At 45.1% G+C, this 15,471-nt stretch overlaps 1 protein-coding gene across 3 annotated transcripts in view; it reads left to right on the top strand.

Moving 5' to 3' along the window:
• Positions 1-94: 94 nt before the first annotated feature.
• Positions 95-15,471, top strand: part of LOC134437124 (coiled-coil domain-containing protein 171-like) — a 31,101-nt gene continuing 15,724 nt past the window's right edge. For 2 of the 3 annotated variants that reach the window (XM_063186584.1, XM_063186582.1), the window contains exons 1-10: positions 95-160; positions 676-808; positions 1,689-1,846; positions 2,464-2,647; positions 4,014-4,188; positions 4,564-4,754; positions 6,902-7,015; positions 7,227-7,387; positions 9,217-9,355; positions 13,625-13,736. In XM_063186584.1, the coding sequence (XP_063042654.1) occupies positions 1,701-1,846; positions 2,464-2,647; positions 4,014-4,188; positions 4,564-4,754; positions 6,902-7,015; positions 7,227-7,387; positions 9,217-9,355; positions 13,625-13,736 (1,222 nt within the window). In that variant the 5' untranslated portion in view covers positions 95-160; positions 676-808; positions 1,689-1,700. Of the gene's footprint in view, positions 161-456; positions 546-675; positions 809-1,688; positions 1,847-2,463; positions 2,648-4,013; positions 4,189-4,563; positions 4,755-6,901; positions 7,016-7,226; positions 7,388-9,216; positions 9,356-13,624; positions 13,737-15,471 lie in introns of those variants that run through there. The other variant, XM_063186583.1, reaches the window with a different exon arrangement.

Raw genomic sequence — 15,471 nt, 5'->3', positions numbered from 1 at the left:
CTTGTCTGTGCCCGTCAGGGGCATGCGTGTCCCTTTAAATGTGACAAGTCTGTTAACCAATCACAGCAGCACTTCAAAGGAAGTGACGACAAATAACAAACATAACTGATGGAAAATGGCGTCAGATTCAAACGGATTCTGAAGCATGAATTCACAACAGGTAGCTTTTCTACGAGTTATCTAAACCCTGATAAAATAAAAATGCACAACGGTTGTAGGCGACTTCGTGCCTGGTTTAAACATATGACTGCCTCTTGACTGTGCGTACAATGTCCTAAACTACTATATGACAGTTGACTAAACTGATACCTGCGTTGACCCCCACTTAGCTACACGCCAACAGCTTAGCAACCCTGGCGTCAGGTCCCCTGGGGTAATGATGCATTGGCAGTTCAGTCGCTAGGTAGGAAACAACACTCAGAAGGCTAAACTATTTGTCGTTTCAATTTACTCCGTAGTCGTACTTCAAAAATACCTTCTTTCAAGCCAGGTATTTATGCAAGTCTTCACGTCCTGTAAAGTCCGTGACTGTTCACCTGTCAGAAGTGAGTTGGTGGTCTACCCATGTCTTGGTTCCGATAGCTTGCGCGAGACCTCTGTTCCACCAAACATCATTATCCCATTGTTTTTTTTGTTTTTTTTTGCAAAACTAATCCTGCCTTGTTCCCCGCACAGACTAAAGAGTGATCAGATGTGGAAGATGTGGCTACCTTTCTAATTTCTCTCTTCATGTCATCATCGGTGTGATCTTGGCTGCAAACCTGATCATCTGAGATTTTTATCGATTAGTCCTGGGACTAGGGGCGCAGTAAGTCTTCATAACACTTCATGTGTAGCCTTTACATACCCGATGGGCATACTCCAGACAAATACTACAGTCAATAAGCGCTTCTAAAAAGCACACCAGATTACAGGGAGGTAGTTTTGTTGGATTCATTGTAATATTGCATTCAACCACAGATTTAGTCTTCCTAAAAAATCTGTGGTTGAATGCAATATTACAATGGAGCTGGAATCTAAAGTCATACACTTGGTTAAATTACTCTTAGGCCCCTACTTACTATTACAATTTCACCCAAATGTATGTTATTGAGCTAAAGTACCAACCTGTTTTAGAGTCTACAGCAGGGGTCCCCAAACTAAGGCCCGGGGGCCGGATGCGGCCCGCCAAGCCCCTTTGACCGGCCCTCCACCTCTCTGCACCTCACCATTTGAACTGGCCCAATCACTCATAAACTGTTAATCACCATATTTTTCTAACCTTTCCTTGATATTTTTACTTGGTTATTAGATTTTAAAAGGAATACCTGTGGTATTTCAAATTGAAAAACATGTTAAGTACTCACTTATTTTGCCAATCACTTGTAATGATGAACTATTTTGTGCTAGAAATTATGGCTATAACAGTCAGTGGCCTAGTATACAACCCACATGGTTAATCCCGGCCCCCTATCACAGTCAGGAACGATAATGTGGCCCCCTGAGAAAAAAGTTTGGGGACCCCTGGTCTACAGGTTTGATAATATTTGGACTCGGTAGACCTACCTAATTTCAATCTTGACAGAATTTGTTTGCAATAATAAATAATCATTAGGTTTTTATTATTTTTTTTAAAAAATGTTAAAGGTTCAGGCAGAAGATTTTGTTCAACTATCAAACCATTTTTTGTTGCTTTGTTGCCGGGGCAGGTCACTGCAGCCATGCCGGGGGACCCAAGAGGGGCTGGAGAGAGGATGGTACCAGCCGTCCGCTTCAAACAAAAGGCCCCAGGACAGAAGACCAGGCTCCGGGCCTCTCACCCACAACCCTCTGCTGCCCAGCCCATCTCCCAGGAGCAAATAGACAGGTCTGGACCAGCTGAGAGTTGGTTGTTGACAGGCTGCAGAATCAGATTCATTTGTATTACAAATGCATGAAAAGTGTACAACAACATTATAAAATGCTGTTTCAGATAAGAATAAGCGGCATGTGCTACATACATGGCTCTAAATTAACTTCTTTTATGCCTCTTTCTGCTGCCAAAATGGCTAGCCAAACACACACTCACTAATGTGTCAGAGTGGCTAGTAAGTTTGATTTTCTACCAGAATTTGGCCTGGCTGGTGTTAATTTGGAGCCCTGACTACATGTCAACTTGGTAATAGAAGAATAATGAGCCATGGCCTAATGGTTGAGGAGATGGGCTGTAGATCAGTGGTTCACAGGATCGAAACCCACCCCTCCACTCCCTACTTCACTTCATGAAGTTGCCCTTGAGCAAGGCACCAACCCCACATTCCTCCAATAATACTTGAATTAACATTTTATAAATAGCAACAATAACAAATGTGATGCTCTACTTAACCTAGTTCGTGTGCTCTTTTGCTCTAATAATACGTGAATTAATATTTTATGAATAGGAAGAATGAAAATATGATGCTGTACTTGACCCAGCTTGTGTGCTTTTTTGTTTCGGTTCCCCAGGCTGAAGGAGGTGATTGTGCAGCTGGAGGGCGAGCGGGAAAAGATTCTACGTGAGCGTGACATGTGTACGCGTGCATGCCAGGATGTCGTGGGCGAGTCGGAGTCCACCCACACGGGCCTGAGATGGAAACTCAACCAGCTGGAGGGAGAAAAGCTGGACCTGGTCTCCCAACACAACCAGGAGGTAATGAACTGAGGATGAAGTATCCAAGGCACTCTCCAGAAATTAAAGTGCAAATGCGTTAGACATTTTCTCTGGGTGTGTGCTTCCGTGCAATTAACCCATTGTGTCCTGTAGCGACATATACGCTGCATTAAGGTTCTTGGGATTTCAACTGTTTTTATTAAAAATGTGGGCATGTCAAACCTGAATGAACACATTCTAATGCAAAATGAGGTTCCTAGCTGTGAAAGCTTTTAAACGCAACTCATTTCATGTTTTTATGTTCTGCGGAGGCTGAGATATTTAGAGTTTAATAGGAAGAGGGCACCTTTTTCCAAAAAGGGCTTAGGCTAAAATGGGTTAAGATACTTGACTATCTGCTGGTTCGCTGCTGCTCACTACCGGGCATTTAATGGTGGGTGTAACAAAGAATCCACTGCTATTTTCTTGGCATTCGAGGTGGGCTGTATCATGAATCACACACTTGGGGTGTATATACTGAGTCTGTATTCCAAAATTCAGCACAAGCACTGTTGAGCGAGAACAGAAGACATTAGTGCTAAGATAAGCTACCTGACTATCTGCTGGTTGGCTGCTGCTAACTAGTGGGGTGTGAACACCCACTAATCGCTGCTATTGCCTTGTCAGTCCATGTGGGTTGTGTGAATCTCTAAATTGCGGCATATATACACAGTCTATACTAAAAGATTAAGGACAAGCACTGTTGAGTGAGTGGACAATGTAGAGCTGCAGTACTTCTGTCTCGGTTAGTGAAGCAGCGTAGTTTTTTGTTTTAAGTGCAGGGAGGTACACACCCAGAGAAACTGACTATATGCTGGTTGGCTCGTCCCATAACGAGTGATTCCATATCCTCCGCAGTGAGATTTCTTTTATCCATTTATCATGAAATTTGGATTTAAAAGAGCACATAAACTAGAAATAAATTCAGAGTGTGCAGCCCTCTGGCCAGGGGGCTGTTTGATAGAACATTATTATTATTATTATTATTATTATTATTATTATTATTATTATTATTAACATTTGACTATGTTACACCCTATTTTTTAAAAAGTCTTTCTGACTTCTTTTTGTGGAATTAGAAACTGTAATGTCAAAATTCGCCCTATCCCGCAATGGTGAAGAATTCCTGCGTCCGGATCATGATTTGGATTACCACCAAAATTGAATCACTGATTCCTTTGGTCATTTCCAACAACTCCAAAAGTTACAAAGTTAAATCCAAATCTGTTCAGAACTTTTTGAGTTATCCTGCTGAGAGACAAACAAACAGACAAACCAACGCGACTGAAAACATAACCTCCTTGGCGGAGGTAAAAAAAAAAAACCTGTTTATTTTAGATGACTGTGTCTACACGTCTTCCCCCAGGTGTCCCAGCTGCATGCCCAGGTGGCCAGGCTGAGGGCACAGGTGGAGCGCGGGGAGGCCACGCGTCAGACCCTGGAGTACGACATTGCCGTAGCAACCCGGGACGCGGCCTTCGCCCAGGACAAAGCAGAAGCCCGTGTGGCCGAAATGCAGAAAGAAAACCACGAACTGAAAGGTGTGTGTATCGCAAAGGGTGTACGCTCATGTTAAGGATTGCTTCACCAAAATTGGCAGTGTTTTGAAGAATCAGAACTAGACTGCATTCTCGCTGAAAATGCAAAAATGTGGGCTTGCCTTTAGGGCCAGACCTTATCAGTTTTGGAAAAAAATAATAACATGCATGCTATTCTAACTAAGCAAAAGAACACTGTATATAATAAAATCTGAAATGTAATTTTGGTCAAAGTGGTGATTCGAACTTGAAACCTTCTGATCTTCAAACCAACACCATAGCCACTAAGCCAAGCAACTAGCTAGGCAAGTATCCTTAATTATTTTGAGTGCTTGTGTGTGTGTGTGTGTGTGTGTGTGTGTGTGTGTGTTTCATCAGATATGAACACTGAGCTGTGCCAGACAGCAGAGGACCTGCAGCGTGCGCTGGAGATTAGCAGGCAGGCTAGAGAGGAGGACCTACAGGGCCTCACCGCGGAGCTCGCCGAGAGGGACCAGCTCCTCGTCACCGCACACACAGACAACGACCAGCTCACCACAGAGAAAACCCGACTGCTGGCAGTACTACAGGTTTGTAATAGATTGATGGATAGACAGGTAGATAGACAGACAAACAGTTTGGCAGCTTAGCAGGCAGGCTATTAGAGGAGGACCTACAAGGCCTCACCGCGGAGCTCGCCGAGGACCAGCTCACTGCAGAGAAAACTGGATTGCAGGCAGTATTACAGGTGTGTAATAGATGGATTGACGGACGGACGGACGGACGGAGGGATGGATGGAGTAGCAGGCAGGCTATTAGAGGCCTACAAGGCCTCACTGCAGAGCTCGCAGAGCTACCAACTCCTTGTCACTGCACACATATATAACAGATGGATTGGATAGACGGATGGGCAGACAGACAGACAGGCAGGCAGACAGACAGGAAGGCAGGCAGGCAGACAGACAGGAAGACCGATAGGGCCTCACTGTGGAGGTTGCTGTGAGGGATGAGCTGCTACTTTGCCCCCTGACATCAGATCTGCTCCTACAACCACTACTTTTAAATCCAGACTTAAAACTAATTTCTACATATTGGCCTTTGCTCCCTAGTTTCATCTTTTTCTAGAAACACACAATGGTGTTCTGCATTAGTCCAGGGTAGCAAGTCTGCTCTATGCTCGCAATGGCTCAAGTGGAAGGGAATGTATTGGGCTTAGCGCAACCTACATTTTGGCAGTAATAGACAAATGACAAAAATAGTGTTTCAACTCGATATAATGAAATTTGATATTGTTTGACAGCAATATTGATATCACAATATAAATTCAATATATTACACAGCCCTAGTACAGGTGTGGATGTACAGTATGTATGTGTGAGGCAGGCAGGCAGACAGACGGTGTGTAACTGTCTTTTCATTAAATCAGTCATGTCATTTGTATCAACTGTCTAATATAACATTTCATGCTTGAAACCGCATGATTAAATATTTCGTGCTTGATTAGAAACCATTTACACTATTAGTGCTGGCTAAGCCATTTCACGCTCAGGGTATTTAACAAATCATTCCCTGGTCTGTCTGGGAGGGATGGGCTTTGAGCTCTGAAGTTTAAAATTAGAGTCCTTTGTACTTTTGAATGTCATGCCTCCCGCTGAGGTCTCTCCGGAGGTCTCTGTGCTGCGTCAGAGCTCAGAGGTAGAGAGGGATAGTGAGATGGGGAGGGAGGGAGACAGAGATGTATGAGAGAGAGAGAGAGAGAGAGAGAGAGAGAGAGAGAGAGAGAGAGAGAGAGAGAGAGAGAGAGAGAGAGAGAGAGAGAGAGAGAGAGAGAGAGAGAGAGAGAGAGAGAGAGAGAGAGAGAGAGAGAGAGAGAGAGAGAGAGAGATTCCCATTGATGTCTCAAAAGAACAGTCATGGAACTCCGAAAGTAGTATATGAAATATAACCCATTACGGAAAAAGACAAGTTCTCTAGCTCCCACCAAAGCTTGAAGGCTTGTTTACAAAATTTTGTCTCTCCCCTGGTAAGCTTACCTTAACAGGTTCAGGGGCGTGGGTAGTTGCCCAATAACACGACTTTGCTGGTGTTTTGGAAGACGGGACAGAAGGTTGGATACTTTCTTATTTACGGCTAAAATTGTGATTTGCGTGCATTTAGTGACTGCAAATTTAGTGGTTTTCAACTTCGGGTGTCTTAATAATCCATGTACAACCTCCAAAATCGCAGAATCGAGACTTTACACATGACATCAGGAAAACTTAGAGAAGGCAGCTTTAATGTTGTGTGTTTGGCGCCACCCACAGGGCTACTAAAAACATTGCGGGCGGACGGACTACAGGTTTGTGATGGATGGATGGATGGATGGATGGATGGATTGCGGAAAACAGACAGACAGATGTAATCCTTTCTTCTCTTTCTCACTTTCTGGCTCAACTCTCTCTCTCTCTCTCTCTCTCTCTCTCTCTCTCTCTCTCTCTCTCTCTCTCTCTCTATCTCTATCTCTCTCTCTCTCTCTCTCTCTCTCTCTCTCTCTCTCTCTATCTCTCTCTCCCTCACCTATCTCTCTTTCTGCACTCCCTTTAAATCTCTCTCTCTTTCTCGCTCACCTGTCTCTCTGCACTGCGCTTCCATCTCTTCTCTCTCTCTCTCGCCTATTTCTCTGTCTGCACCACCTTCAATCTCTTCTTGCTCTCTCTCTCTCTCTCTCTCTCTCTCTCTCTCTCTCTCTCTCTCTCAGGAACAGGAGGGCACCTTGCATAAGCTGAAGGAGCGTCTGGAGGGGGAGCAGAGGGAGAGGGAGAAGGACAGACGGTCCGCCGACAAGGAAAGGAGGTGCCGCAAAGAGCTGGAGGTGTGTGTGCGTGTGCGTGTGTGTGCGCGCGCGCGTGTGTGTGTGCACGCGTGTGTGTGTGCACGCGTGTGTGTGCGCGCGCGTGTGTGTGCGCGCGCGTGTGTGTCTGTCCTGCCCGTGCCTGTGCATCATGAATGATAGAGAAATGTGCCAATATATATAGGTCAAACTCACTATGTGTGTGTGTGTGTGTGTGTGTGTGTGTGTGCAGATGAAGCTAAAGACGGTTGAGACGGCATTGAAGGCGGAGCAGAGTGTGCAACAGGAAATGACATCAGGACTGGCGGCCCTCAGGGAGAGGCTAAAGGAGGCCGAGAGCTCGCAGACACGCTATAAGAAAAGGGCCAACGATGTGCAGGCCAAACTAGAACAGTACGTAAAGTGTGTGTGTGTGTGCGTGTGTGTGTGCGTGTGTGTGTGCGTGCGTGCGCGCGCTTGTCTGTCTGTCTGTCTGTCTGTCTGTCTGTCTGTCTGTCTGTCTGTCTGTCTCTGTCTCTGTCTCTCTGTATGTGTGTGTGTGTGTGTGTGTGTGTGTGTGTGTGTGTGTGTGTGTGTGTGTGTGTGTGTGTGTGTGTGTGTGTGTGTGTGTGTGTGTGTGTGTGTGTGTGTGTGTGTGTGTGTGTTAGGGGGATGAGTGCTCCAAGATGCCCCACAATCAATCAATGCACCATGCAGACGCAAATGTGACCCAGACCCAGTGTAAAGTATTGCATAGAAATCAGTGTGTGTGTGAGTGGGTGTATGCACATACACTCACCGGCCACTTCATCAGGAACACCTCTCTAGTGCTGGGTTGGTCCCCCTTTTGCCTTCAAAACTGCCTGAACTGCCTGCAGCAATACTCGGGTAGGCTGTGGCATTCCAGCAAAGATAAATGTGTACTTATTGGCCCAAATTGTGCTAAGAAAATGTCCTTATGCCATTTTATCCCCAGCCTGAAACGTTGATGTAAAACAGGGTTGACCCATGTTTTCACCCAGGGTTGACTCATGTTGTTGACGCCAAATTCTGACCATTCCACCTGAGTGTTTCAGTAGATATCAAGACTCATCAGACCAGGCAACGTTTTTCCGATTATCTAGTGAAGTTTTTGGTGAGCCTGTCCAAATTTTTGCCTCATTTTCCTGTTCTTAGCTGACAGGAGTGGCACCAAATGTGGTTTTCTGCTGCTGTAGCCCATTTGCCTCAAGATATGATGTGCTGTGTAATCGGGGATTCTCCTATGCATACCTCACTTGTAATGAGTGGTTATTTGACTTATTTTGTATCAGCTCAAATCAGTCTGGCCATTCTCCTCTGACCTCTGCCATCAACAAGCCATTTTTGCCCACAGAATCGCAGTTCATTGCAATTTTTTTCCTTTTTCGTATCATTCTTTGTAAATCCCAGAGATAGTTGTGTGTGGATATCCCAGTAGATCAGTCTTTTCTGAAATAGTCAAATCAAGCCCTTCGGCACCAACAAACATGCCATGTTCAAAGTCATTTGAATAACTTTTCTTCCCCATTATGATGCTCGGTTTGAACCAAAGAAACTCAAGAGAAAGAACAATCTCATGGCGGGGAATGCATTGGCCACGGTGTAGTACGGGGGCGTTGCCTGAGGACACGAGTGGATGGAAAATTAACTCCCTTGCGCATGGTCATTGGTCATCCATCCACGATGGATGCCATTTTCGTACTCCGTAATTTGTGGCCAAGTAACGGCAGCTGTTGGTCAGCAGTAATTGCTGGGGGTAATTAAGGACAGCTGACAGACATTCACGCTGTCCTATGACCTGTTCCACAGTGAATAACATTTCCGTACTCCCCTCGCCATCATTTCCTACTACGCTGTTATGACGTGAGTAAGCCCTCTTGTCTCAAGCCTCTTTGGTTTGGACTGCATCAGATCATCTCGACCATGTCTACAATGCACAAATGCATTGAGTTGCCACCATGTCATTGGCTGATCAGAAAGTTGCCTCAATGAACAGTTGTAACAGGTGTTCCTAATATAGTGGCCGGTGAGTGTATATTTAATGACAGAGCTCATGGGGGGAGGGAGAGTTTCTGTGTGTGTACATGTGTATATGTTTAGAGGCTGAGGGTCACAGACGTGTGTGTGTGTGTGTGTGTGTGTGTGTGTGTGTGTGTGTGTGTGTGTGTGTGTGTGTGTGTGTGTGTGTGTGTGTGTGTGTGTGTGTGTGTGTGTGTGTGTAGGGTGGAAAAAGAGCATGCCGGTGCTAAGGCGGAGTTGAACAGCCTGGTGCAGGAGGAGAGAGAGACCTGCCGCAAGCTCAGAGGAACCATCCAGGAACTGCACATCGCACACACACACAGCCAGGAGCAACTCACCACGGTACACACACCCAGGAGCAGCTCAGCTTGGCAAACAAACAGAAACCTCTCTCTCTCTCACTCTCACTCACTCACTCACTCACTCACACACACACACACACACACACACACACACACAGAAACCAACTGATCTCTGACTTTTATCTTTTTCGCGCACACGCACGCATGTATAAAGTCAAACCCACATATCACACACCACGCCCACAGACACACACATTCTGGAACAGTTGTCCCAGACACACACTCGTAGAAGTTGTGAAGTCAACTAGTGTGTTCAAGATACTGCACGCGCACTAGGGTGCATCAGATGCCCCCTTTGAAAAGATATTGCCTTGGCCCTATAGTAAAAATGTTCTACACCCAGTAAAAACACACTGTGTAAAATATTTTGAAATTTGGATGAAGTCTACCGGGGCCACCAGCCCCATGAAAATACAAAATAATGGTGATAGTCAGAATCTTGGAATAGAAATGGACATTTTGCTGCATAAAGCTACCCAATAAAAAACATATTGTCTCAGCTCTGTGATAAAAATGTTCTATGCACAGTAAAATCACTCTGTGTAAAATATTTTGAAATTTGGATGAAGTCTACCGGGGCCACCAGCCCCATGAAAATAGAAAATAATGGTGATAGTCAAAATCTTGGATAGAAACAGGGCTGGACTGGCCATCTGGCATGGCGGGCATTTCCCGGTGAGCCCCGCACCCTCGTGGGCCCCCATTTTTTTTATTTTTTACATTACTGAAAATAGGGGCCCATGAGGGTGCGGGGCCCACCGGTGAGTCAGTTCTCCGGCACTAATAATAATGAGGGGGCCCCCTTAAATCCAAAAGTGCCCGGTCCCTATTTATATCCCAGTCCAGCTCTGAATAGAAATGGACATTTTGCTGAATATTGTCTCAGCTGTGTGATAAAAAAAAAATGTTCTATGCACAGTTAAATCACTCTGTGGAAAATGTGTTGAAATTTAGATTAATTCTACTGGGTCCACCAGGTCCATGAAAACACAAAACAATGGTGATAGTGATGGGCAACTTGGATTCCAAAGTCCAGTGCCACATATTCCAAATATAGCCAATATAATGAACCAGCTGACCCACTGCCAGTATCGAGCAAGAGATTGCGAAGTTGTATGACTTTTGTGTGCTTCACCTGTGGGCCTACAGGATTGTACAGGTAGCTGTTAGTATAGGGTGACCAGATTTTTGTAGTCTGAAACCGAGACACTTTGTGCGTGACTGAAGGACAATATTTGGTGGGCGGGTCTGGGGGTCATCCCCCAGGAAAATTTGTATTTTTTAGATGCCATTTCCTGCATTCTAATCAATTTTAGAGGGAGGAATGACAAATCGCAACTGACTCCTTCAGACTTTCTATACAAGCGCTGGCTGCCATTAATTGTGGCCGGTAAACATGTAATCTTTTCCATATATTTACCCTGATAGACATGGCGCAATGTAGTGGGTGGCCAAAACCAGGACATATTTGTGTCCCGAGAGGGTTTGCTCGGGACCTGGGACACACAACTCCAAACCGGGACTGTCCCGGTCAAACCGGGACGTCTGGTCACCCTATGTTAATACCCGGTGGAGCATCTGTACTAAAGCTGTGAATGCTCCTTGGAATGACCTGTGTTTTTTTAAGAAATCCCTGCAGTAGTTCAATAGATTACATACAATACAACTGTATGTGAAGAGTTCAGATGCAAAACCCCTCAACTCCATTTCTGAAGACCTGCACTTCTATATTTTTAGAGAACCCTGATGTTGGTTTGGTTTACATATATGTACTTGATAATACATATAAATAGTTATATTACATGAATAAAATAAAATAATTTGCAATTTTGATAGCTTTGTATTAAATAAAAATGAATTAAGAGTATTTACTGAAAAGGCACTTAGGGGCTTTTGCATCTGAACTCTTCATGTGATGTTGGAAAGAGTGGCTTCCCAAAACCTGTACTTAAGTGGCTTCTAGGTATGTCATGGGTATCACCAGGTCCAGAGTCCATTGCCAAGGGCCTCTCAGGTAAATGATGGTACTCATCTGATGGAGTAAAGTGAAATACTACCACAGGCAATGGGATAAAGAAGTAATGGCACTCTTCAATACAGTTGTATTGACTGCTTTGTAGCCATCCCAAGGAACATTCACAGCTTTAGTACATATGTTCCTCCATGAATTGTAGGCCCACAGGTGAAACACACAAATATAACAGTCATGCAGCTTTGCAATCTCTTGCTTGATACTAGCAGTGGTCCAAGGCAGCAAGGAATTGATATTGTGTTGCAAAAGAGCAAATTTGCCTAAATATAGCAGTTTGACCATCAGTCTGTCCTGAGACTGAAGTCTGTGTAAGTGGATCGACTGAATACACAACCTGCTTAGATATTCCTTCTGTTTGTGCTCCCAATACAGGTGATCTCACTAATTACCTCATCAACCTGGCTTAAGTGGTAATTAGGCTCAGCTGGTTCATTATATTGGCTGGGGCAAATGTGTCACGTGGTTTGTCCACCTCTGTTTTAGGACAATGGCAAACCTAGATTAAAAAGCTACAATCCAGTGCCACAGATTTCAAATTACCTGGTTTTACCTGTCCAATTGCCCTAACTGGAAAGGTAAAACTAGGTATGTCAATTGGAATATGTGGCACTGGACTTCAGCTTTGGAATCCAGGTTGCCCATCACCATCACCATTATTTTGTATTTTCATGGGCCTGGTGGACCCGGTAGAATTCATCTAAATTTCAACATATTTTACACAGAGTGATTCTACTGTGCATAGAACATTTTTATCACAGAGCTGAGACAATATATTTTTTATTGGGTAGCTTTATGCAGCAAAATGTCCATTTCTATTCCAAGATTCTGACTATCACCATTATTTTGTATTTTCATGGGGCTGGTGGCCCCGGTAGACTTCATCCAAATTTCAAAATATTTTACACAGTGTGTTTTTACCGGGTGTAGAACATTTTTACTGTAGGGCCAAGGCAATATCTTATCATAGGGGGCATCTGATGCACCCTAACGCGCACACACACCAACCAATATCTCGCAGCAGTCTCTCTCTAACAGAAACGAACATCAGACACACACACACACACACACACACACACACACACACACACACACACACACACACACACACACACACACACACACACACACACACACACACACACACACACACACACACACACACACACACACACACACACACACACACAATCCCTGTGGTCTATCAGTATCACTGTGCTCTATCAGCCTCACATTTCCTGTAGCTTTTGCCAAGCCAAAGATAGAAAGTGGAAAATTACAGAGTTGCGCAAGTGAGTCGGCCATCGCGGTCCTCAGTCTCTCCACACTCGTTTGCCCTCACTAAGTTGACAACAAGTACTGTATTTCCTCAGTTTTGTCCTCAGTCCTGGCAAATGGCAAATATGGCTTTTATTCTTTTAGTCCAGATTAATGTTTTGTTAAGCAGTCCTGGCTATTAGGGGAAAATACGGTAATTATCTCTTGGAGAGGAGCTCATGTCAAAGACCTCATCATCATAAAGTTGCCAAAAGTTTACAGATGGCAAGTTTAGGATAGTACACTTGCCAACACACGTCTATGCAGGATTCACAAAAAGTTGGGAATATTTGTCTAATGGCAAAATGTATGTGAAGTGAATTGGTGTTAAGAGTCAGGCTTGTTGCATGGCAGTCAGAGTTCAACCCTGGGTGATGGCCACTCCAAACAAATGGCAATTATTTTTCAAGGTTGCCTTCCCATTACAGGGGACCAGGCACTGATTCCGGGGACACAGACTGTACAGTGCACACAAATTACTGTACAGTACACACAAATTTGCAAAGCTAGGCATTTTTTTTTCCATTTATTCTTATGGGACAAGCATAGAAGGGTGAAGGCAAGCTAACTGGCCAAAGTGACACGAAATGTATCCGGCCAAATTTAACATTATACAAATGAGGGGCGCAATCAAGTCAGCAACAAGTCAGCAAACATTTCTTCGTTTCGCTCATTTCACCTCGTAGCTTTTTAAATCTACTGTACATTTGTGCATGTATACTGATAATTTTGTTGACCATTCCTTTCTCTCCCCTCTCTCTGTCTCTCTCTGTCTCTGTCTCCCTCTCTCTCTCTCTCTCTCTCTCTCTCTCTCCCTCTCTCTCTCTCTCTCTCTCTCTCTCTCTCTCTCTCTCTCTCTCTCTCTGTCTCTCTCTCTCTCTCTCTCTCTCTCTCTCTCTCTAGGCGTTTGAGAGGCGGCAGGTTCAGGAAGAGGAGCATGAGATGGTCATGAAGCAGCTCAGCCACCTGCTGCAAGAGCATGGCCAGCAGGGGGAGACAAACACAAGCAACGCAGGTCAGATGCAGGAAGACGTGTTTGTTTGAGTGTGTGCTTAAATGCATGTGTGTGTCTGTGTCTGTGTGTGTGTGTGTGTGTGTGTGTGTGTGTGTGTGTGTGTGTGCGCGTGCGTGCGTGCGTGCGTGCGTGCGTGAGTGCGTGCGTGCGTGCGTGCGTGTGGAGGGTTTTTGGACATTCTCTTTAAAGGGGCATTCCACCGGTGGAGACATGAATATGTATTGAAAGTGGGGTCATATATGTAGTAGAATAGTAGCATAAATTTCTAATTTTGTGCCCTCGTGGCCGAGAAAAGACAGAAAACGACTTTTTAGTGCTTGTGGATTTGTGATAGCAATCCCCATACTGCATGGCAATGCTCAAGTTCCACAGGCCACACCCAGGCAGCTCTGCCAGTGACTTACTGGAGCCTCAATAAGTCGAGATACCGCAACGGCTGTATGCGCATTTAGACAGCAATGCATTCTCGCTCAAAAAGTTGCATGACGGTTAGATTTCCTGTCAAACTTCAAAATTTCAGTGATGTTGCGTTGACGAGATGGCATGTCACATGGTGTCAAACTATCGCGGGATGAATGCGACTGCAGTCAGATCTTGCAACCTCTGCAGTTGCTTATCCCGTTCAACGCTCACCTGCAGACTGCCTCCGAGGTCACACGCCCATGAACTGGTTGGTCAACAACTCACTCACATGTGTATATGAGTCTTGTCTCACACCCCTACACAAGTTTGCGCAGGTCCCCACATCAGCTCCTCCTCACTGCCTGTCTCCCACTCCTCACACATGATGTGTTAGTAGAGCAAACTGGTGCGAGCTCATAGTCTCGTTTTTATTTGAATGCGCTGTATTTAATAACACCCACATCGTGACAACAAGTTCTCGCTCACATGCTTCGTCAAGGTTGGTCGACAGCAACAAAGTCGTATGATTTCAAAAGCACTGGCACACTGTTCTGTGATAGGTCTGTTAGCGTGTTAGGTCCAACTCCCTATGGGCGGGGTTGAAAGGGTGGGAAAAATGCTTGTTGTCTCAACAGAAATCCACCTCTCTTACACTTAGACATAGGGCAGTCATGGGTGAGCGGTTAGGGCGTCAGACTTGCATCCCAGAGGTTGCCGGTTCGACTCCCGACCCGCCAGGTTGGTGGGGGGAGTAATCAACCAGTGCTCTCCCCCATCCTCCTCCATGACTGAGGTACCCTGAGCATGGTACCGTCCCACCGCACTGCTCCCCATGGGGCGCCACTGAGGGCTGCCCCCTTGCACGGGTGAGGCATAAATGCAATTTCGTTGTGTGCAGTGTGCAGTGTTCACTTGTGTGCTGTGGAGTGCTGTGTCACAATGACAATGGGAGTTGGAGTTTCCCAATGGGCTTTTCTTCCTCCTACAATGATGCAAAATGACGATTTTTACATCATTGTAGGAGGAAGTGTTAAGAGGTGAATACGGATTTCTCCTGTCTCAGGGGGAATTGAGAGAATGTTGCATGACCATTCAAAAGTATGATTGGGTGTCTAACAATGGAAAGCCTAATGCAAATGGGTGGAGTGTCCCTTTAAATATCTATGGATCTTTTTTATTAGTTGGGGAAGAAGACATTTTCAGATATTGCAGACATTGCTGTCTGTTTGTAAATTTGTGTACACCTTTGTTGTGTGCGCGCGTGTGTGTGTGCGCGCATGTGTTTGTGTGTGTGTGTGTGTGTGTGTGTGTGTGTGTGTGTGTGTGTGTGTGT

Source organism: Engraulis encrasicolus, chromosome 21, assembly GCF_034702125.1.
Source record: "Engraulis encrasicolus isolate BLACKSEA-1 chromosome 21, IST_EnEncr_1.0, whole genome shotgun sequence".
NCBI lineage: Eukaryota > Metazoa > Chordata > Actinopteri > Clupeiformes > Engraulidae > Engraulis > Engraulis encrasicolus.
This window is presented reverse-complemented; position numbering and strand designations above follow the sequence as displayed.